Source organism: Globicephala melas, chromosome 19 (assembly GCF_963455315.2).
Source record: "Globicephala melas chromosome 19, mGloMel1.2, whole genome shotgun sequence".
In the NCBI taxonomy this organism is placed as follows: Eukaryota; Metazoa; Chordata; class Mammalia; order Artiodactyla; family Delphinidae; genus Globicephala; species Globicephala melas.
The window spans coordinates 48272399-48296841 of NC_083332.1; the positions used below are offsets into that span (position 1 = coordinate 48272399).

The 24443-nt window shown below is 40.5% G+C and overlaps 1 protein-coding gene across 2 annotated transcripts in view; it reads left to right on the forward strand.

The window, feature by feature from the left end:
* The window catches only part of PHLPP2 (PH domain and leucine rich repeat protein phosphatase 2), a 72927-nt gene that overhangs the window by 33858 nt on the left and 14626 nt on the right, over nt 1-24443 (forward strand). For both annotated transcript variants that reach the window (XM_030863437.2, XM_030863443.2), the window contains 9 exons: nt 3720-3845; nt 5535-5689; nt 7449-7595; nt 7972-8202; nt 9467-9669; nt 14569-14629; nt 18305-18400; nt 19705-19860; nt 22174-22374. In XM_030863437.2, the coding sequence (XP_030719297.2) occupies nt 3720-3845; nt 5535-5689; nt 7449-7595; nt 7972-8202; nt 9467-9669; nt 14569-14629; nt 18305-18400; nt 19705-19860; nt 22174-22374 (1376 nt within the window). The remainder of the gene's footprint in view (nt 1-3719; nt 3846-5534; nt 5690-7448; nt 7596-7971; nt 8203-9466; nt 9670-14568; nt 14630-18304; nt 18401-19704; nt 19861-22173; nt 22375-24443) is intronic.

Consider the following 24443-nt stretch of genomic DNA (forward strand, 5'->3'; position numbering starts at 1 on the left):
ACCTGCAAAGAATTGACAGGCTGACAACAGCTTTCTTTTCATCAACAATATGTGTAGAAGACTATTTGCAAAATTGCTGAGAGAAAATAAATGTCAACCTGTAGGCTATATACAGCTGAATTACTTTACAAAAGTCAAGGCAAAATAGAACATTTTCAGACATATAAAGACTAATGAGGGAGTTCCCTGGCGGTCCAGTGGTTAGGACTGGGTACTTTCACTGCCGCGGTGCAGTCAAAAAAAGAAAAAAAGACTGGTACTTCCCTGGTGGCGCAGTAGTTAAGAATCCACCTGCCAATGCAGAGGACACAGGTTCAAGCCCTGGTCTGGGAAGATCCCACATGCCGTAGAGCAACTAAGCCCGTGCGCCACAACTGCTGAAGCCCGCGCACCTAGAGCCCATGCTCCGCAACAAGAGAAGCCACTGCAGTGAGAAGCCTGCACACCAGAACGAAGAGTAGCCCCCGCTCACTGCAACTAAGGAAAGCCCGTGTGCAGCAACGAAGGCCCAATGAAGCCAAAAATAAATAAAATAGTGGACATGAATTTCATTTAAAAAAATTAAAAAACAACACCCCTCCAAAAAACAAAAAAAAAAGAAATAAAACAACAAAGGAAAGTAAATTCAAAGGGAAGGCATGAGATAAATAGATGATGAGCACAGACACTGACAAAATATGGTAGTAAATTTAATATTGATTGTAAAAACGTTTAAAATTTTTAATATTTTAAATATAAATTTAAACAACTAAAGCTCAAACTATCCTGAACAGTATTCAAGGTGTGGTGGTGTGTTCAGTAAGGAAAGTGTGATGCAGTTTTGGGATAAGTGATTTATGAGTATAACTTGGAAGTTTCCAGCTGACTCACCAAGATTCAGTAGCTATGACATACTAAAGTGAGATGTCAGACAAAGATGTAAGTGGTTCCATAACTATAAAAAGACTTCATCCTCATCAAAGCTAGGGTTGTTGAAAAGAGCTGTGGTGCAGTGAATCCCTGCCACCACCCCAAATGGTACTGAGGGAGGTTTCTGCCTCTTTCCTCAAGCCTAGTGCAAGAGGTTTCAAAAGGAGCCAAGAGAGCCTGATATGGGTCCGCTGCAGTAAGGGGGACATAGTGCGCTGGTGTCCTGCCTTCTAACCAGGAAGTCTTGAGGACGAAAGATAAGCTGCCGGCTGCTTTGGTGATAGAGCAAAGCGCCTAACTCATGTGTTGGGATCACTGTGTACTCTGGGTTTGTTAGTATGTGACCCAGATGGGTTGAGAGAGAGCAGGAGCCATTGGGTAGGTGGGTGGATTCTCTTAGAATATGTCCAGTGGGGCCACCTGGAGGGGCAAACAGACTTCACTGGAGGGTGGGCTGTCAGTGGACCACCAGATTCCTTCAGGTCTGAGGAGGGAGTGGTCACCTGCTAGAATAGCATGCATTAGCCTGGTCAAGGGATCTGTACATGAGAAGCCATCATTGGTTGGATTGGGGGGGCCGGGTATCCAAAGAACCCTCAAAAGGACCCTACTGAGGAAGATCATCCCCTTTAAAATCTGGTAGGCCCAGAGAGTGTGAAGTCAGTTTATGACTCTACTAGTCTAGTAAGAACCTTTGGGCTTGCATCTTCCCTGTCCTTCCTCCTGCCCCACTTCAGTGATGGAGGGAGTCAGAAATGGCTTCTATCCCAGCACCTAGTAAGTAAGGGGGGAGGTGAGTCCAAAAAGTAGGCCAAGGTACCCCTTGCAGGCAGGCAGCTACCTCCAGTGTGCCGCAGTGGTGGGGAAAGGGTTGGAGCAATCTTACCCTTGAAGTGGAAACTTTGGCTTTTATCATGTGGGCTGCAGACTCTCCTGTTCTGAAACAGGCATGCATTCTTGCATTACCGGGACTCGTACTGACTGTTGCTAAGCTGGGAATGCTCCTTCCCCAGGAGGTTTCCACACCTTGCTCCTGAATAAAATAAAAGACTTGTGGGGTCTTTGCTCACATGTTCCCTCCTCAGTGAGTCCTTCCTTGACTGTCCTATTCATAACTCAGATCACCTACCCTGTTCCCCTCCAAGCCTGTACCCTGCTTTATTTTTCTTCATGTTACTCATTCTGTATTTTAGCATATTATGCTATATCATGTCACCATTTTTTATTTATTTATTTATTTGTGGCTGCATTGGGTCTTCGTTGCTGTGCGCGGGCTTTCTCTAGTTGTGGTGGCTTCTCTTGTTGTGGAGCACAGGCTCTAGGTGCGTGGCACACGGGCTCAGCAGTTGTGGCTTGCGGGCTCTAGAGCTCAGGCTCAGTAGTTGTGGTGCATGGGCTTAGTTGCTCCACAACATGTGGGATCTTCCTGGACCAGGGCTCGAACCTGTGTCCCTTGCACTGGCAGGCGGATTCTTAACCACTGTGCCACCAGGGAAGCTTTCATGTCACCATTTTGATATATAAACTCCATTGAGGGCAGAGGGTTTGTTAATTTTTTCCCCTGTTATGTCCCCAGCACCCACAATAGTAAAAAGTATTCATTCAGCAGATAATTATCAAACTGAGATTGTTTTGTGATTTAAAGAGTAATAAATAAATTTACTTATGGCTATGCCCTATGAATCCTACACCTTCAACATATCTGTTAAATAAGTATTCCTTTGTTTTTTTCTTTTTTTTTTTGGCCACACTGTGCGGCATGCAGGATCTTAGTTCCCTGACCAGGGATCGAACCCATGCCCCCCTGCAGTGGAAGAAGCGTGGAGTCTTAACCACTGGACCACTAGGGAATTCCCCCTCTGGTTTTTTTTTTTAAACAGCTTTATGAGACAGAATTCATATAGTGTACAATTAATCCATTTAAAGTGTACAATTCAGTGACTTTTAGTATATTCACAGAGTTGTACAACTGTCACCATAATCGATTTTAGAATACTTTCATGGCCCTTTGAAAAGAAACCCTGCACTACTTAGCCGTCATCTCCCCATTCCTTCTCCAGCCCCAGGCACCCATTAATCTACTTTCTGTCTCTATAGATTTACTGATTCTGGACATTTCATATAAATGGAATCATATAATATATGGTTCTTTGTGACTGACTTCTTTCTCTTAATATAACGTTTTCAAGGTTCATGCATGTTTTAGTGTGTATCAATATTTTATTCCCATTTACGGCTGAGTAGTATTCCATTGTATGGATGTACTACATTTTGTTTATACATTTACCTGTTGATGAGCATTGAGGGTATTTCCACTTTTTGACTATTATGAATAATGCTGCTAATAATTCACATACAAATTTTTGTGTGGATGCGTCTTTTCTTGGGTATATACCAGGAACGGAATTGCTGCGTTGCATGGTTGCTTTTGAGGAACTGCCAGGCTGTTTTCCAAAGTGGCTGCACCATTTTACATTCCCACAGCAGTGTATGAGGGTTCCAGTTTCTCTGTCTGCTTGCTAATGCTTGTTACCTAACACTTGTTATTATCTGTGTTTTTGATTTTAGCCATCCTAGTGAATGTGACATGGTACTTTGTGGTTTTGACTTGCATTTGTCTAATAACTAATAATGTAGAACATCATATCGTGTGCTTATCGGCCGTTCCTCTGTCTTCTTTGGAGAAATATCTGTTCAGATCTTTTGCCTATTTTAAAAAATTGAGTTGTTTGTCTTGTTATTGTCCTTTGATTTTTGATTGGGATTGTTTACTTTAATTGGTTCTGGTTTTCTCCCCTTCTCTTCTTCAGGTAGAAGAAGTGAAGCGACGTCAGTACTGCCTTGCATTCAGCTCAGCTGGAGCCCAAGCTCAGACCTATCACGTCAGCTTTGAGACTTTGGCTGAGTACCAGAGATGGCAGCGGCAATCATCCAAGGTGATAAGCTGTCAGACCTCCTGATGTGGAGATAAGAGCAGAGAAACCCAACAGAAGTATATTTTGAAACTGAACTTACTCCCAAGAGATCAAATTATAATTCTTATGCACATCACTCTAGGCCTTTCTGAGTACATAGTGAATGAAATGGAATTCTCCCAGATCCTTAACTTATTATTTATATTTGCATAGTACAGAATGCTTACAAAAGTGTTTTCAGGTGCATTTACCTTTATACCATCTCTGTGAAAAAGGTAGGGCCTTGAAGGATTTGAGACACAATGAAATTCAAATGACTCTCCCTCGACCATAGTGGTCAATGACAGATGGAGCTGTTCCCTAACTCATAGCCTAGTGTATCTGTATGTGTTTAGCACAGCTTTGATGAACCACTTTAAATTTGAACTTATTGATGGGACATGGCCTGTGATCCTGTCACAAACCATTATTCCTGTATGCTGAGGATAATTGGCTTTTTAGCATAATTTCTGCTTTCCTAGCCTTTAAAGATGAAGTGCTCTAAAATTGTATTTCATTTTCCAAATTCTCTTGTTCTCCTAGCCATCTTTTCAGAATTTAAACACATTTTTCTTTATGGAGCTAAATAGCTTCATGAAGGATTGTTTCAGTATAATGACATGCCATCAAAACATGAATGACTTTTGCAGTGATATTTTGTTTGTTTTAGACCCATTTTCACAGTCCATGTTGTATTAGCCTACTATTATAGTAATATAAATCTTGTTTTGGCTTTATTGGATTTTCTGTACTTGTGGTGGTATAAAATCTCTGAATAAAACTAGTTTCAATTTTAAATAGCTATTTCATTCTTCTGCCCTTGTAAAGAGAAATTAATATTTTTTGAGCACCTTTTGCATGCTAAGCAGTGGTGCTGTGTGCTTGGTTATTTAATTTTCCTCGTGACAGATGAAGAAATTGCACAAGTAAGGAACAGGGCTTGTGTGGCTGCAAAAGGCTGTGTCTTTCAGTATCACACTCCCTCCTAAAGTTTTGTACAGTTACTTTGAATCATCTTAACTTCCTGCATGAACTGTTAACTTTCCATCTTTATGATTTGTATTTTTTTTTTTACCTTTTACTTGTAGACACTTTACAGCTTATACCTTTCTGTTTTTCAAGCATCTTACGGTTTTAGGAAAAAGTAAAAATTAACTGGTTCTTATAAATGAATAATCGGATCTCATGACCTTTCTTTTCTTTCCCATCTTACTTTTTTTAATAAATAAATAAATTTATTTATTTATTTATTTTTGGCTGCGATGGGTCTTCGTTGCTGTGTGCGGGCGACCGAGGGCTACTCTTCATTGCAGTGTGCAGGCTTCTCGTTGCAGTGGCTTCTCTTGTTGTGGAGCACAGGCTCTAGGCACGCGGGCTTTAGTAATTGTGGCACACAGACTCGGTAGTTATGGCTCGCTGGCTCTAGAGTGCAGGCTCAGTAGTTGTGGTGCACGGGGCTTAGTTGTTATGTGGTCTAAGGGCTTCTTCCCGGACCAGGGCTTGAACCCGTATCCCCTGCATTGGCAGGCGGATTCTTAACCACTGCGCCACCAGGGAAGTCCCTCCCATCTTTTTAATCGGTGCCTTTTTGTGTCAATGCCGTCCCGTCCTCTGCTGGGTGGGAAACATTTGGGGCTGGCTCAGATGGCTCTTCTCTTTGACCTTGTCCAGGTGGTGTCCCAGCGTATCAGTACCGTGGACCTCTCGTGTCACAGCCTTGAGGAGGTTCCTGAGCATCTCTTCTACAGTCAAGATATCACCTACCTCAACTTGCGACACAACTTCATGCAATTAGAAAGACCAGGGGGCCTTGACACTTTCTACAAGTATGTGGGGCATAGGTTTCCAGACTAGCTTACTAAAACTGAATCGTAATCAGTACCTATAAGCGAGCATGTTTACCATCATATATATATTTGAAAACTTCCCCTCCGTTTTGAAGAGGAAGTAAGAAATGTTATTCACAGTTTTCCCACTCCCCTTTTCCCCTCTGTACAAGAGAAGGTAGATGCACAGTTTCTGTTACATTGAGCTGCCCTTGGTTTGGATAATCCTTTTCTATATATCATTGACAGCAATGCGTGATCTGCCTCTAGGGTAAATCGAGAGATTCTGTATATGGGAAGTTTTTGAATCAGAAGTTTCAAACTTAACTAACTTAAAGGAAATAGGCCAGATTTCAAGAATTCCACTCCAAGGTTAGGGCTTTTATCTTTCCTTTGCACCTGCTACTGCCAACTCTGAAGTCTTTTGTCAGCTATGAAACCTCTCTCTTCTAATAAAGGAACCATTTCAGTCCTAAGGGGCAATGACCCATATATTTTCCCATCTCCTTTGTTAGAATATATTCCCCATTTCCACCCTCCACCCATTTCATCTCCTTCCTCCCTTTAAAAATGGACGGAAGGGAATAAATATATGATGTAAGTAATTGGGCTTCTTGTGGGGAGGAGAGAAATTGGAAATTAAAGCATTCAAATTATATGGTGATTAAAAAGATAAATGCACATTGAAATGACATATTTTATATACTTAGTAACTAATATTTCTAGAATAATTTTCAGAAAGCATGATTTTTACCTCGTCTGAAATGTTTTGCAAAGGTTTTCAAATATAAGCCTATATTTAGTAATGAAATAATTATTTTAATAATATTGATATTTAAAAATAAAAACAAGCTATAATTTTAAGGAAGTGGGTTTCTAGTATTTCCTTCTGTTTCTATGAAAAGAGGGTTAATCTAGTTTGAGGGCTGGATTAGCAATTTGGAAGTCAAGGTGCCAAGCCGAAGGAACAATCAGTACTCAAGCTGAAATTTTGGAAGAGGAACATTAGAGAGAGGTACCAAGGATTCAAATCTAGAAGCAGATGATACAGTTCATCATCGTGGAGGACACCACCTCAGCCTTACCGTCTTGTAATAGTATAGTAATGAAGTATAATACTTCTAAGTAGAATTACAGGAGTGACTCCTGTGCATCCAATTTATGATGATACTACCTCTCAGTGAGACATTATATAGATACTTCTACCAAAAAAAACTGAAGCATTAAAAATTAGTTCATGTTGTATATCATCACATTACAGTAAAACTCAGTATCACCAACATATTTTTAAGCTCTAACTGGCCTATTCATTTCAAGTGACTTTTGAGCCAGCATAGTTTCAGTACAAAAAAAGAAATTACTTATAATGGGATTTGATCTGAAGGTTTGTTAGCTATTCCTGTGTCCATGGGTTGATTAATTATTGTTAAGGCTTTCGTATATCGCACGTAGAAATTTAATAAAGGAAAACATTTGAAGCATATCAATAATGATTGATTCACTTTGATAGAAGATAATTGTACCAATGTGAGCTTTTCAAGATTTTCTGCATTTTTAAGGAGAAGAGAGAACAACTGTCGCACCAGACCTGGTTTTCTCAACAGCTTGCACTGGGTATTAGTTATCTTAGTGTCTGTGCCACACATAATGTTCGGCACATACTGAGTGCTCAGTAAATATTTGCAGAACAAATTCTTTGATGGACATTTAAGATAGATTACTTTTTCATTCAGTAGTATAATATGCCTTTGCTTTTTAGATTTTCTCAGCTTAAAGGCCTGAACTTGTCCCATAATAAGCTTGGGTCATTTCCTGTATTGTTATGTGAAATTTCTACCCTGACCGAGCTCAACCTTTCCTGTAATGGATTCCACGACCTGCCGAGTCAGATTGGCAATCTGCTGAAGTAAGTATCTGACTTTTACTAGATTTGTCTTTTCCTGTGTTTGCAGCGTAAGGAACTTGTCTGGCATTTGGAATGAAGGTAGTTCCATGAGCTCTTGCAGTGAAATAAATCATGTAATTATGAGGATTCTGGTCAGCAGCAGCTACTTGCCTGCAGAAGTAACTAGTCCCTCAGTTTTAACAGCAGAGGCTCTGATTACCCTTGATGTTAGAGGGACCATCTGTATTTCAGTTATCTTAGTAAGACTATTTAGATAGACCTAGGTCATTTTATCATTATTGGATTCATAATAAGTTAATGACAAGTCAAAATCCATAATTCTAGTTCTATCCATTCCAGTTAAAACTTTTCATCAAGTTTTGTTTTCTTCCTGCAGTCTTCAAACCCTCTGTCTCGATGGCAACTTTCTGACTACTTTACCTGAAGAATTGGGAAATCTGCAACAGCTTTCCTCCCTGGGTATTTCCTTCAACAACTTTAGTCAAATTCCCAAGGTTTATGAGAAACTCACTATGTTAGATAAAGTGGTTATGGCAGGAAACCAACTGGAAGTGCTGAACCTGGAGGTGCTGAACTGTATGAGCCACGTCAAACATGTGGATTTGAGGTGAGGTCATTCTTCACCGTGCCTTCCTTTCGCCTGACCTGTAATGGACCTTTACATTTTCTTTTAATGAAGACTTTTTAAAACATTAGGATTTTAGAACACTGTATGTTTTCAAAGCTGTAGTTAAGCTTCATTTTTCACTCAATGGCAGAGAGATTATGAATGAGGTAGGTGTACCATGTGGTAGAGACAAAGGTTGTTCTGACTTACCCTCCCAGCAATGTTTTATGAAAACTCCGATTTCATCACATTCTTATCACGTTAGATTTTAGCAGTCTTTGTTGGATTTTAGCAGTCTTTTTCCTTGTTGTCAATGTAGTAGGTAGAAAATAGTATTTCATTGTTTTAATCAGCATTTATGGTGAGTGAGTTGAGTGTCTTTTTGTATACTTATTGGTAGTTTGTATTTTTCCATAAACTTGACCATTTTTCTATTGAATCATTGGGTTGCTTCTTGATATCTATTGTATTATAATTAAAATGTTAACAGTTTTACTACTAACAATTTTTAATAAGAGTTTTATTTCCTTTTTAAATATATTATTTATTTATAATCTTTTCCTAAAGGAAGCTAGTAAAACACACATACTGGATGTTCTGTCATTTACACTAAGTCATCGATGTCCCTTATAAAGACATAGTAACAGAAAAATTTATTGAAATGCAGGAAAATGAACAGGCCTGCATGCATTAAATCAGATACTTATATAGAAGAGAACAAAGAAGTCATTTTCTGTAATTTGCCCTTGAACTATTCCATATTGATACAGAGTATTTTCCTCTTCATTAATTGAGGTAATGGGAATCTTAGCACTAGAGAGAGTAGGCAGAGCAGTGAGAGGAAGTATGACTGCTTCCTCTTGCTCTTACCCAGTACTTACTCCGTGAATGCCTTGCTACTCCTAACCCGACAAGTTATCTTCATCTTCTTGTTCCTTTGTCCTATTCCTTCATCCCTACCTAATGTACTTGGTATTTGGGTGCAAGTTTTAAACTGTTTGTGGGCATGGTCCCCTTTCCTTTCTCTTTATTTAATTTGTACATGTATTTGCCAATCTGGATCGTCTCTAACTTAGTTTATAAACAAAGAACTCGAGGTACAGCTATCTGTGGTTATTTACTTAGTACCTTGCAAAATGAGGCAAGTAGTGAAATTCTTATGCTGTTTAGGAAAGAGAAAAAAGGATCATACTTCTATTTTTCTTTTGGTCAGCACATTTAGTAAAATTTATTTCTAATGATTTTCTTATTTCTGAATATTAAGGATGAACCATCTGAAAACCATGGTCATTGAGAATCTGGAGGGAAATAAGTACATCACCCACATGGATCTGCGGGACAATCAGCTGACTGACTTAGATCTTAGCTCCTTGTGCAACTTGGAGCAGCTGCATTGTGAGCGGAACCAGCTGAGGGAGCTGACGCTCAGTGGCTTCTCCCTTCGAACTCTCTACGCCAATTCGAACAGTGAGTTCTCTACCCAGTCTCCTGTATTTCCTCTTGTAGCTCTTGTCCAAGCTTTCCAAGAACGATGGCATCTGGGGTGTTCCTCAGATACTCTGCGAAGCGGAGTTTGAGGTTCACTGAGACCTAGCTTTAAGTTTGCCGTCAACACTTCAGTGGTTGAGATATGCATAAAAAGACATTGCAGGACAATTTGAGATTCACTAAGTGAACATAATAATAAGAGGCATTCTGCAAAATGACAGGAAGTCAGGAGGGTGGGCAAGCATGTTCAAAAGAGAATATCAGTGATGGTCTAAAACAAGTGTTGTCCAGCTACAGCCCAGGGGCTAAATCTGGCCTACCATCTGTTTTTGTATGGCTCACGTGGAATGGGTTTTTACATTTTTTAATGGTTGGATTTTAAAAAAATCAAAGGAAGAATAATTTTGACATGGGAAAGTTATATGAAATTCAAATTTAAGTGAATAAAGTTTGATGGGCACACACCCACATTCATTTGTCTACATATTAACCACTCTCATGCTACAGTGGCAAAATTGAGTAGTTTTAAGAGAGACCACGTGGCCCACAAAGGCCAAAATATTACTAAATGTTTAGCCCTTTACAGAAAAACTTTGCCAATCTCTAGTCTAAAACCTTGTGCTGCCTCAGTTCCAGAATGAGAAGCCCTTCATTTCAATAGTGATTTGTTTGCCTCAGGAATATTTTTCAGTGTAAAAGGCCACATATTTGTTGAGACCATTCTGTTTATAGAGAGTTCTTCTTTACCAAAGAAATTATACAGTTGACCCTTGAACAACATGGGTTTGAGCTGCACAGTTTTTTTTGCTTTGTTTGTTCTGTTTTGTTTTGGCCACACTGTGCGGCTTGCAAGGTCTTCGTTCCCCAACCACGGATTGAACCCGGGCCACAGCAGTGAAAGCACTAAGTCCTAACCACTGGACAGCCAGGGGATTCCCTGCACAGGTCCACTTAAACATGGATTTTTTTCAATAGTAAATACATTTGACCCTTGAATAATGCAGGGTTTAGAGGCACCAATCCTCTAAACAGTCAAAAGTGGGAGTATAACTTTACAGTTAGCCCTCTGTATCCGTGATTCCGTATCTGTAGATTCAACCAACCACGGATTGTGTAGTGTTGTAGTATTTACATATATATATATATAAAGTTATATGCGGATTTTCAACTGCACAGAGGGTCAGTGCCCATAACCCCCACGTTGTTCAAGGGTCAACTGTAACTACTTTTTCTGTGTTTAAAGAAGTAAAGGAAAAGATGTTTAATTTCACTAAGTATCAGTCAAAGAAATGCAAATTTAGATAATACCATTTTATACTCATCAAATAAAAATAATAACACTAAGTGCTTACTGAAGATGTGGAGAAGCAGTACCTCTCAAACGCTGCCAGGGGGAGTTGGTAAAGCCAACATGGAGAGCAGCATGATGGTGTCAGAGAAGTAAGATACACAGAGCCCGTGTTCTAGCAGCTTCCCTGCTTGGAATATCTCCCAGACACTCACATAGGAGATGTGTCCTAGAATGTTTATCACAGCATTGTATGTTATAGTGAAAAAAACTAAAAATATGACTATAAATAGGAAAATGGGTAAACAAAGCAATGATAAATTTATATAATAGAATATTGCACAGCAATGGAAATGAATGAACTAGAGCTTTGTGTATTAGTATGGATAAATCTCAGAAATCTTTTGAGCAAAAAAAGAAAGTGCATATTTTGATATCCAGCAGTGAAAAGAATGGTCCTCTTGAAACAGAAAGGTACCTATGAATTACTCATTCTAAAAGCCTGTGGATTGGACTTCCCTGGTGGTGCAGTGGTTAAGAATCCACATGCCATGGAGCAACTAAGCCTGTGTGCCACAACTACTGAGCCTGAGCTCTAGAGCCCACGAGCCACAACTGCTGAGCCCACGTGCCACAACTACTGAAGCCTGTGCACCTAGAGTCCGAACTCCACAACAAAGAGAAGCCACCACAGTGAGAAGCTCGCACACCACAGCGAAGAACAGCCCCCCGCTCGCCGCAACTAGAGAAAGCCCACATACAGCAATGAAGACCCAATGCAGCCAAAAATAAATAAATAAATACATTTATTAAAAAAACAAAAACATAAAAGCCTATGGATTTAGAATGAGATACCAAGATCTGTTACCCCTCCATGGTGTTATTTCCTTTTGGCCAATTGTAATCAGATAATTCTTGGTTTTTCTGACTTTTTAAAATTTTGTTCCCCTTTTTGATACTCTTGTGACCCATATTGGTCTGATTTTTGGAGAGATTAATTATATTCAGGATTTTATTACTTTGACTGGTGGTCAAGAATAAACATAAATGAGGTTTGCTTTCTTATTTTTAACACTATGTTAGGTATTCAGGAGTCAGTGGTTGAGTACACTATGATAGTTATATAAAATTTTAAAACACATAAAAATGTTGTCTGCTTAGCTCTAAGTATGCCATGACAGTATGAAAGAATCCATGGGAATGATAAAAATCATATTCCGGATGGTGTTTGCCTCTTGGTATGTGCAGCGTTTTAATTCTTAAAAAGGCTGAAGCATATAAGGCAGAATGTCACGATTTGTTAAAAGCTAGGTGATGGGTGAAAGAATATTTATTACCTTATTCCCTTTTCTGTATCGCTAAAATATATTATTAGGATAAAAGAGAGTTAAGACTTCTCTTTTCATTGCCTTTTATCATGTTATAGAAGCTTCAAATTGTAGCTTAGATTAATTGTTAGGGCTGTTGTTGAGTCGTGCTGTTTATACATGTTGTGAGATGGTAGTAGTTCTTTTGTCCTGGAAATACTTGTTATCAGGCCTAATGTGTATTCTTAAAGTATCTAGAGACTCTGAATGAATGGCCCTCTGGGAGAAGACCCATTGACATACATGTAGGCCTTCTTAGTAGATTCTGTCACAGTACTGTTAATGGGGCTTGTTCTGTTCACAGAATCCTTAAATTGTACAACCTGGAAGAATTCACATCAACACTTGAAGTTTTGACACCTCAAAAGTAAAGAACTCAGCTTTCAGCTTCACAAAAGCATTTTTCCAAATGGCCAGCTAGCATAGGAAGTGCCATCACACCAGGGTCATCAGGGATATGCAAATTGGAACCTCAGTGTGACACCACTGCACACCTCCCAGAATGACGAGAATAAAAAAGGCTGAAAATACCAGTGCCCGTTGTTGGGCAACCACTTTGGAAAACTGCATGGTAGTATCTCCTGAAGTCACACATATGCACCCACCTCACTCAGCAGTTCCTCTCCTAAGCTTGTATTCAACATAAATGCTTATGTTAGTCCACAAAAGACGTGGACAAAATGTTCACAGAGGCACTATTCATAGTAACCCCCAGCTAGACAAGACTTAAAATGCCCATCAACTCTACAATGGGTAAATAAATTGTGGTATATTCCCAGGAAAAATTCTATACAGCCATGAGAATGGATGAACTACAACCATATTCACTAATATGAACAAATATCTCACAAGCACAATGTTCAGTGATGAAGCCAGACAAAAAAATTATATATAATGATGTGTATATTTATATAAATAGGTAAAAGTAATCTGTATGTGGGGTAGTGACTAGAGGGAGGGGGGATGAGGAGAAGTTTCCGGGCAGCTGGTACTGCTCTGTTTCTTGATCTGCCTACTGGTTATACCAGTGTGTTCTTTTGTAAAAATTCATTGATCTATACATTTAAGGTTACTGTACTTTTCTTTATTTGTTTTGCTTTAATTAAAAATTAAGATGTTGGGCTTCCCTGGTGGCGCAGTGCTTGAGAGTCCGCCTGCCAATGCAGGGGACACGGGTTCGTGCCCCGGTCCGGGAAGATCCCAAATGCCGCGGAACGGCTGGGCCCTTGAGCCATGGCTGCTGAGCCTGCGCGTCTGGAGCCTGTGCTGTGCAAAGGGAGAGGCCACAACAGTGAGAGGCCCGTGTACCGCAAAAAAAAAAAAAACGTTGCCAGGGAAAATTCAGTTATTCATTTTTAAGGTTAATAAGCTAAGCAATTATTAACATTTAACAGCTGCCTGATCCAGTGTGACTCCGTTGCAGTACCCAAAATCCTCCAATTAGTTGTCGTATTTGGTTTTCAAATGGGGATCAAGCAGTTAAATAAAGTTAGTCAATGTGAGTTACCCACTGCTTTTTTTAAATTTTTAATTTTAATAGATCTTTATTGGAGTATAATTGCTTTACAATACTGTGTTAGTTTCTGTTGTACACCAAAGTGAATCAGCCACATGCATACACACGTCCCCAGATCCCCTTCCTCTTGAGCTGGGACGAAGTGAGAGTAGCATCAACATATATACACTACCGAATGTAAAGTAGCTAGTGGAATGGGCTTCCCTGGTGGCCCAGTGGTTAAGAATCCACCTGCCAATGAAGGGGACATGGGTTCGAGCCCTGGTCCGGGAAGATCCCACATGCTGCGGAGCAACTAAGCCCGTGTGCCACAACTACTGAGCCTGCACTCTACAGCCCACGAGCCACAACTACTGAAGCCCGTGCACCTAGAGCCCATGCTCTGCAACAAGAAAAGCTACCTCAATAAGAAGCCCACACACCACAATGAAGAGTAGCCCCCGCTCACCACAACCAGAGAAAGCCCGAGTGCAGCAACGAAGAACCAACACAGCCAAAAATAAATAAATTAATTAATTAAAAGTAGCTAGTGGGAAGCAGCAGTGTAGCACAGGGAGATCAGCTCAGTGCTTTGCGATACCCACTGGTTTTCATCTTTAGTTCATGTCAGTAGGTGACATCAATTTTCATTAGCTTTCCCCCTTGTTTACTCTCAGTTACATTCTTCTTTGGAGAACGTCACTAACACCAATCTGTTTTCTGATTAGGGCTGACAGCAGTGAATGTCTATCCAGTACCCAGTCTGCTCACTTCTCTAGAACTCTCCCGGTGAGTGTGTCTCATGAGGGTGGCGCTTGCTTGATTCCTGTATTTAAGAGATGTCTGTGGGCACTTGCACAGTTTTGAGGTACAAGAAATGCTAATACATTGAAATATTTGGATAACCAGGAGAAGAGCAAAGGTTGAGTGAAGGAATAAGTTTAATGGCCATGCTATTTAGATAAAGGAAGGTCCTCTTGAAACAGGAAGGTGCCTCTGAATTACTCGTTGTTAAAGTTTGTGGATTTAGCATGAGTTGTAAACAAAGATCTCTTTCCTCTCCATGGCAGTGATTTTCTTTTTCCAATTGGAATCAGATAATTCTTGGTTTTTAGTGACTTAAAATGTTGTTCTCTTATTTTTTTGATACTCTTGTGACCCATGTTAATCTGATTTTCAGAGAGATATTAATTATATTCAGGATTTTATTTCTTCTGTTTGTGGTCAAGAACAAATGTAAATGAAGTTTGCTTTCTTTCCTTCATTCATTTTTAATACTGTGTTAGGCATTCAGGAGTCACTGGCTGAGTTTTACAGTCTAGTGGAGAGTTTGACCATCAAATAAGCAGTAAGAGGGCAGCATCGTAAGTGCTGTGAGTATAGAGTGCTAGAAGCAGGTACAAGGGGCAGTGGACAGAGTCCTATATGCTCAGGGTTTTCATAAAGATTAAAGGAGGGCTTCCCTGGTGGCGCAGTGGTTGAGAGTCCGCCTGCCGAAGCAGGGGACAGGGGTTCGTGCCCTGGTCTGGGAAGATCCCACATGCCGCGGAGTGGCTGGGCCCGTGAGCCATGGCCGCTGAGTCTGTGCGTCCGGAGCCTGTGCTCTGCAACGGGAGAGGCCACAACAGTGAGAGGCCCGCGTACTGCAAAAAAAAAAAAAAAAAAAAAAGATTAAAGGAGACAGTAAACGCAAAATATGTAGCATAGTGCCTGGCATAAAATAAGTCTCTCAAGAAATATTAGCTGTGATAGCCAGGTTTCTTTTTGTTGTTGTTACTTTATCATCATTATTATTAAGCTGTTGTTCTAGATTCCCTTCCATCCATTTCTTTCTGTCATATCTTCCCATCAAAACCCCAACATGGATCAAGACTAAGATTGACCTTCCCCACTGAGCTTGATCATTACTGAAGAAGATCATGTATTTAGTTTCCAGCCTCATCTGGAGTCTCTTCTGCCGTCAGCTCCTTCGAGTGTCCTGACATCTGTTCCAAATTGCTTGGCTTCTCTCAGCCCCACTGCCCCTCATCTCCTTGGCTCCAGGGCTCAGTTTCCCACTTGACTGGGAATACAGAGGTCATCATGGGTGATCTCTCTCAGCTTCCTACCCCCTTGTGTAAATTCATGTAGATTCATATCCGTCCTCTGCTTCTTTCCTCTGTTCAAGGCCAGTCCAGCCATCTGTGCCTTTGATCCCGTGCACTCCCACTGCCCTGGACCTTGCTCTGTTAGTCATCCTCCTCCTCCTCCTCCTCTCACGCGTGTTCGGTGTTTTTCTTTTTTCTTTCTTTTTTTTTTTTTGCAGTACGTGGGCCTCTCACTGCTGTGGCCTCTCCCGTTGCGGAGCACAGGCTCCGGACGCGCAGACTCAGCGGCCATGGCTTATGGGCCCAGCCGCTCCACGGCATTTGGGATCTTCCTGGACCGGGGCACGAACCCGTGTCCTCTGCATCGGCAGGCGGACTCTCAACCACTGAGCCACCAGGGAAGCCCTGGTGTTTTTCTTTTCCTTGGTCTCTATGCACACTCATAGCTCCTGTCTTAACAAACAAAAAATGTTCCCTTTATCTTGCAACCCCTCTAGTTATTGTCTGTTCCCTTATCCCTCTCATCCCTTTTTGTCCAAATTTCTCAAGAATTATCTGCATTTCTTGGCTCAATTTCCTGTTCCCCTTTGTTCACCCCACCACAACTGGCTTTAGATCTCCTCTTGTGGAACTTTTCTGTATTGACACTGTTCATCTTGTTTTCTTTTCTTCAAATGTGCTGTTTCCTTGGCTGGTTGAGACTGATTTTTTTTCATGCTGCTCTAACCATTTCTTCTGTCTCTTCCTTAACTCCTCTTTCTTAGCTAGCCCTTTAAAGGTCAGTTATCCCAGGGTCTCTCTTTGGCCCACTGCACTTCTCATTTGACATGATCTCATTTACTCCCAGGATTTCACTACACTTCAATGTCAGCATCACCCAGATCACCAGTCCAGATCTCCTTCCTTCAGCCTCAGACCTGTATGTCCAATTTCATAACAGATGTTTCAACCTGTACTTCTCCAAGTACCTCAAATATGTGCAAAATTAAATTTATTATCCACCCCTCCACCCGCACTTTAACTTGTTTTCTGTTTTGGCTTTTGGCGTTATCATAAGACAATCAGATCCAGATGGACACCACTGAAATTCATGATTCCCAACCTCATTTGGAGCCTATCAGTCCTTTCTCTGGATAGGATTTCCTCTCTGGTCATCTAGGCTAAAGCCTAAATATCACTTTTGATTCTTCCCTCTGCTCCACTCACATGTCTAATCCATCTCCAAGTCATTTTGATTTTTGTCTCCTACATGTTTCTGGCCCCCCTCCCCTCCCTTCCAGGTGTGTTACTACTCATTGAGGCCCTCATCGTTCCCTGTCTGGAATTCTCGTTATAACAGCTTCCTGATTACGCTTCCTTTTACTAATATCACCACCTCAACCAGACCTCCGTGTATGCACGGAGTGAGCTCCTAAAAGTGCAAAACTGCTCACCAACCCTTCAGCGATCCCCCTATGTCTGCAGGATAAAGTCACAACCTCCTAGACATGATCAGATATTTCTAGCCTTGTTTCTTCCCACTCTGTGCTCTGTATTGGCTGTTCCAGCATCACCAAACTGCTTATTATTCTTTTCTTGCCTCTGTGCTCTAGCTCATGTTGTCACCTCTTACTTGGAATGTCCAGCACACCTCCGGTGTGTACAGCATTCTTCAAATTCTACCCCGGATGTCATATTTCTTAGGGAGCTTGCCTTGAAGTGCTTCCTTCACTAAGCAGGCAGAGCAGCATCTGCGTTTCTCTTACAGCACTTATTTCATTCTGCCTCATCATATTGATCCATCGATCAGTAGGTACTTTGAGGCTTGGGGAAGCTAAGTAACATCTGAAAATAAATTCCTGTGACTGAGTATCTGCCCAGTGCGCTAGTAAATATTTGAATTCACATTCTAAATGATCCGGAACTTTTCCCCCACTAGTTATCTTTTGTCCTTACTTCCTCACTTTTATTCATTTCGTTCATTTTTTCCCAGAATTTGCTTGTCTTCTCCCCGCATCATTACTTGAGGAAATCCTACTCATCTTTGAAGATTTGTTTAAAATGCCTCTTCTTCCTTTAAGGCTTTCCTCCCCATCCCATCCCACCCCACCACCTATGTGCTTTTCTATACCGAAGGCTTTTGTATCTTCATTGAGCCCGCAGCACGCTTGATCCAGTGTCAGGTATGTGTGTGTGCTTGTCTCTCTCCACGTTTCTATCAGCGACATTCATTGAGCACCTACTGTATTCCAGGCAGTGCATCAGGGATGCCTTGGGGATAGTGCTTCTGCCCTCAGGGAGCTCAGGGGACCATCAACGGTACATTACAGACTAGTGAAATGGAATGAGTTCCACTCATCATCTTAAATGATGCCTTTTAATTATTTATTTTCTGCAGAAACCTGCTTGAGTGTGTCCCTGACTGGGCCTGTGAAGCAAAGAAGATAGAAATATTAGATGTGAGCTATAATCTCCTGACAGAGATTCCTATGAGGTATGCATGTGTTAACGTATATATTATGTGTGTATTTAATTAATTTTCCTATATTTGGGTTGCCTTTCAAGGGTACTTAGATTCATTTGTTCAGTAAATATTGAGTATCTGCTAAGTGCAGGGCAGCGTGAGTGCCGTAAGGAATACAGTAACGCCTAAGGCATAGTCTTGGCCTGCAAGGAACTTAGTAAACAGATAGTTGGGGTGACTTGTGCAGAGATAACTGATAAAATGTAACAAGAGTTGCTGGCATAGGTCGGTGACATGATAGTGATAATAGAACATTTGTATTGGATGATTTATTATGAACTGGGCAATGTTCTAAGACCTTCACTTTCATTATCTTATTTAATCCTGTATCAACCTTATTTTATAAGTGCTGTCATCCTCCTCTTACAAATAACGAAACTAAGGCTTAGAGTGGGTAGGTAATTTGTCCAACATTGCACTTAACTAGGAAGTAATAGGAGCTGGCATTTGAATGGAGTAGTCATTCTTACTCCAAAGCCTCACCCTTGGTCACTACACTATATAAATAAAATGTTTTAGAAATTCAGAACTTTGGATAATTAGAGAATGCTTCATGGAGAATGCCTGTTTGAATTGACCTTTATAAGATGGTAGGATTTCTGTATGTGGAGGGGAAAGATATAGGTGTTGGGAGGTGTGGGGGGGTATATTAAAAAGTACCAAAATGTGAAATGTGAGGTTATTACTTAGTGGAGTCTTTAAAAGTAAATTAGAGGGTTTGTAGCATAGTAGGTATGAACACAGCTTTGGAGTCAGACTTTAATCCAAATCCTGACTATACCATTTACTACATTTGATGTGAGATCTTTGGCAAATCAAAGTCACTTAACCCTTCTGGACCTAATAGTTAAATGTCCTGGCACATTTTAAGAATTGAATAAGGAGTAGTGTTATAATAAATTTTGTTATTAGCTTATTATAATCAATTATATTAATAATAATAAATTCACTGAATTTTTGGTGCTATCTGTCTAGACCTAAAATCTAAATTGATTTATTACACAAATTGCTTTTTTTGTTTAGATGTGTTCTGGGCTGTGTGCTTTCATTAATTCACCTTTTCCCAGAATGACCTGAATGACTTCCTGGTGGGTGGTGGGTAAACATATGGTTGTGGCTGCTTTCTTGGCTCAGGCACCTGTCAGTGATTATACTGTCTAGAAGAACACAATTCTATTAGTTTACTGATTTTAGTTAAATAGCCAAGGGAAGACTCAGGAAGAGAGATTTAAGTCCATTTTTTGTTGTTGTTTCTTTGTGCTCTATCCCCCTAGAATCCTTAGTAGCTTGAGTCTTAGAAAACTAATGGTGGGACACAATCACGTGCAGAACCTTCCAGCACTGGTGGAGCACATCCCTCTCGAGGTGTTGGATATTCAGCATAACTTGCTCACCAGGCTGCCAGATACCCTCTTCTCTAAGGCCTTAAAGTAAGTACTGTAGATTTTATTTGGAAGAGCAGAATCATTGGCTAAGCAAATTGCCTGGACTTGTCATTGGAGTAACATTTGGAACCATCTTTACAGAGTGTTTATCTCATAATCCAGCTATGTGAAGACTTACTTGCAATTTGTATGGAATAAAATATGACACTGTCTTTTTTTTATATAAATTTATTTATTTAGTTGTGGCTGTGTTGGGTCTTCGTTGCTACATGCAGTCTTTCTCTAGTTGTGGCGAGCGGGGGCTACTCTTCGTTGCAGTGCACGGGCTTCTCACTGCAGTGGCTTCTCTTGTTGTGGAGCACAGGCTCTAGGCGCGCAGGCTTCAGTAGTTGTGGCACACGGGCTCAGTAGTTGTGACTCACAGGCTCTAGAGCACAGGCTCAGTAGTTATGGCACACGGGTTTAGTTGCTCCATGGCATGTGGGATCTTCCCGGACCAGGGCTCGAACCCCTGTCCCCTGCATTGGCAGGCGGATTCTCAACCACTGCGCCACCAGGGAAGCCCCATGACACTGCCTTATGAGGCAGGAATCTTCAACTCAAAAGGTGAAATAACCATCAAGTACTTAGGAAGTTACAGTGTTGTAAACAGATTTAAAGAGCTTAGGAAGGTTCAGGCTTTCATCTCAGAAAGCCTCTTTGATCTTCAAATAGAGATTTCAGCATTCTGTTACAGCTTCTTTGGGTACTTTTCAGCTTTTGTATTAGGAGAAACGGGCATACCACTGAAGTTAATTTAGTTTTTGCTTCTAGCTTTGCTAAGCTATCACTAAGTTATATTCTTTATTTGCAGGGCTTTTTTACTCCCTACTTTGAAAACTGTGCATTTAAAGTTATGTTGTTCCAAAAGTATTATTTATTTTCTCATTGTAAATTAACAAATAGTATGTCTTCCTATTTTAATACCTGTAATCAGGTTTATTTAACACGTATGTCACCATTAAATGAAAATTGGTTTTTAATTATAGTTTTCTGTAATATGGAGAAGGCAGTATTTTTCTTCAATTCTGACGTGGAGAAAGCAGAGAGACACAGTGGTAATTTAACTAGGCGGCAGGAGGCACACAAAAAGCATTTAGCCCTCAAGTGTCTGGCTTGTTCTCTGTCAGTTAATACATCTCTTAATATGTGATATGCTTGGTTGGAGTTTCCTAAAAATAAAATCTTTGGAAATTCTAAAAAAACATTTGAGGGAAATTTTCTTTTTGGAAAGTTTTAGTGCAGTAACATTTGTTAATTAATAAGTATTTGTTAGTAATGCATTACAGTGCATTTCATTCTGATGACAGTCTGAATAAAATTAGTTTCAGCTCTAGAATCTTTAGTAAGGAAGTTACCTAGCAGTTGTAGCAAATCAATAATATTTAATACTAACTCTGCACGGAGCACTTTCGTGATATATGAAGACACAAACAGACACACAGTTCCCTCAACAACTTAAAAGCTAATTCGCAATGTGGATCATACAGTTTGAAGAAGACTTAAGAACACAGAAGTTTAATAATATTAGCTGCCTTTTGCTGAGCATGTTCTGTATGTACCAAACACCATGCTAGGCAGATTTTTTAAATCATACCATGTTTTACTTCTTAGATTGGTGAAGATTAAAATGAATTATGATACTCAGTGTTGACAAAGGTGCGAGCAAATGCAATCGTATATCCTTCTAGTGGCATAGCCTTTCTGAAGTATACTTTGATATAGCCTTTCTGGGGCTCATTTTGGCAGTATATGTGTAAAAATCTTAAAGATATATGTAGCCTTTGACCCCACATATTCTGCTTCTGGGAATATGGCCTAAAGAAATAATTGGGTGAGGACTCGAAGGTGCTCACTATAATGTCTATGATGGCAAACAATTGGAAACAGCCGATATGCCCATTATTAGGGGATTATAGGGGGATTGGCTAAATAAATACGATCCTATTAAAATCAGACAAACATTTTTCTAAAGGGTGTCCTCACAGTTCATATATTTGTGCACATGATACTCAACAGCATCGTTTCGGTGGTCATGCAGACAGTAAAACATGAAGCTGGGTTAGAATTAGACTACCACAGAATCCCGGGAACACAACTAAGCCTGCATTCTTCCCTCTCTGCTTGGCTTACATGAGTTGAGTAGAAAGAATTTTGTTTGGGTAGGCTCAATCAGAGAAAACTACCTGGAGGAAATTACTTTTGTCATGAGTTTGGGAGCACGGAAAGGCAGTGTTACATACTGAGATGGCATGACGGTTTCCACACAAGAAGGCAACCAGTAGCCATAAAGGAAATGATTTGCATGTGTTCTGTCAGTCTCAGATACTTGAATGCATCTGCAAATAGTCTGGAGTCTCTGCCCTCTGCTTGCACTGGGGAGGAGAGTCTGAGTGCACTGCAGCTGCTCTACCTGACCAACAACCTCCTGACAGATCAGTGTGTGCCCGTCCTGGTGGGGCACCCGCACCTGCGAATCTTGCATCTTGCAAACAACCAGCTACAGACTTTTCCCGCAAGGTAAGCAAATGCGAACTTTGATCGTATCAGATACATAACATGATTCTGCATTTGTCAGACTACATCACAGCTATTTTACTGGGTACTCTTGCTTTATGTTGACCGACTTACTGGTGCTGTGATTCTACTACTTGAATGGGAAAATCTGTACCCTGTTGTTAAGTATCAGTAACCACAGACATTGTGGTTAAAATGTGTTGAATTCTTAGTTCTATTTACTTAATAGTGGACTAAGAATTTTCAACCTAGAAAGTACAGGCTTATGAAATAAATTAAATTCTGAAGATAATTCTTTCTTTTCTCCTTTCAGCACTGATATATAAAATACTGTTGAGTCCATTAATTTGTTCATTTTTATATATGTTGAATGCCTACTGTATGTCAAGTACTGTGTAAGTACTAGGGAAACAGTGGTGATTAAGTTACAGTCTCTGTCCTCAAGGAACTTGCAGTCAAATTAGGGAAATAGACAAGTATATAGGCAGTTGCAGTGCAGTGTAATAAATGCAGGATGTTAAAGATATGCACGGGTAGCTGCACTGAAGAGATGAATAGTATTTAGCCAGGCTACATTTATAAGACATAAGAGGGATATTTAGTGTTGTCAAAGTTTTTTTTTTTTTACATCTTTATTGGAGTATAATTGCTTTACAATGGTGTGTTAGTTTCTGCTTTATAAGAAAGTGAATTAGCTATACATATGCATATATCCCTTGTCAAAGTTTTAAACAGTGTCAGTGGAGAAATAAGTATCTTCCAAAATACATTTGATTAAAAAAAATTTTTTTTAGAAAATTTGACACCAGAGGCACTTCCCTGGTGGTCCAGTGGCCAAGACTCCATGCTCCCAATGCAGGACGCCTGGGTTCGATCCCTGGTCAGGGAACTAGATCCCACATGGCACAATTAAGAGTTCGCATGCCACAACTAAAAGATCCCACATGCCACAACTGCAGATCCCACTCGTGGCAACAAAGATTTTGCATGCCGCAACTAAGACCCAGCACAGCCAAATAAATAAATACTTTTTTTAAAAAATATTAGGGGTTTCCCTGGTGGCGCAGTGGTTGAGAGTCCACCTGCTGATGCAGGGGATGCGGGTTCATGCCCTGGTCTGGGAGGATCCCATGTGCTGCAGAGCAGCTGGGCCCGTGAGCCATGGCCGCTGAGCCTGCACATCCGGAGGCTGTGCTCCGCAACGGGAGAGGCCACAGCAGTGAGAGGCCCGCGTACCGCAAAATAACAAACAAACAAACAAATTATTAAAAAAAAGAAAATTTGACACCAGAAAAATCCATTTATACCATAAAGGTAGTCATTAAAAATCATGTTTTCAAAAACTAAGAACATAGGGAAATGACATTTGATATAATTTGAATGAAATTTTATATATATATTTCATATAAAATTATATCATGTTTGATACAATTTGAATGAAAAGAAAACTGTATTTTTATTCTAATTTTGTTTCACAAATTTTCTTAGAAATGTGTTAAAGTTGAAAAACGTAGAAATTGTAATTTTTGTGATTATAAAATGAGATATTTGGAGATATTGATTGCTTCCTTGAATGAATTTGAAGAATGGCTTTTATTAATTAATTTTTTTTCTCTTTTTTCCGGCTGCATTGGGTCTTCATTGCTGCGTGGGGGCTTTCTCTAGTTGTGGTGAGCGGGGGCTACTCTTTGTTGCAGTGTATGGGCTTCTCATTGTGGTGGCTTCTCTCTCTTTTTTTTTTTTTTTTTCTTCCCCCCAGTACGCGGGCCTCTCACTGTTGTGGCCTCTCCCGTTGTGGAGCAGAGGCTCTGGACGCGCAGGCTCAGTGGCCATGGCTCACGCACCTAGCCGCTCCGCGGCATGTGGGATCTTCCTGGACCGGGGCACGAACCCATGTCCCCTGCATCGGCAGGTGGACTCTCAACCACTGCGCCACCAGGGAAGCCCTGTGGTGGCTTCTCTTTGTTGTGGAGCATGGGATCTAGGCGTACGGGCTTCAGTAGTTGTTTTTCACGGGCTGTAGAGCACAGGCTCTGTAGTTGTGGCACATGAGCTTAGTTGCTCTGGGGCAT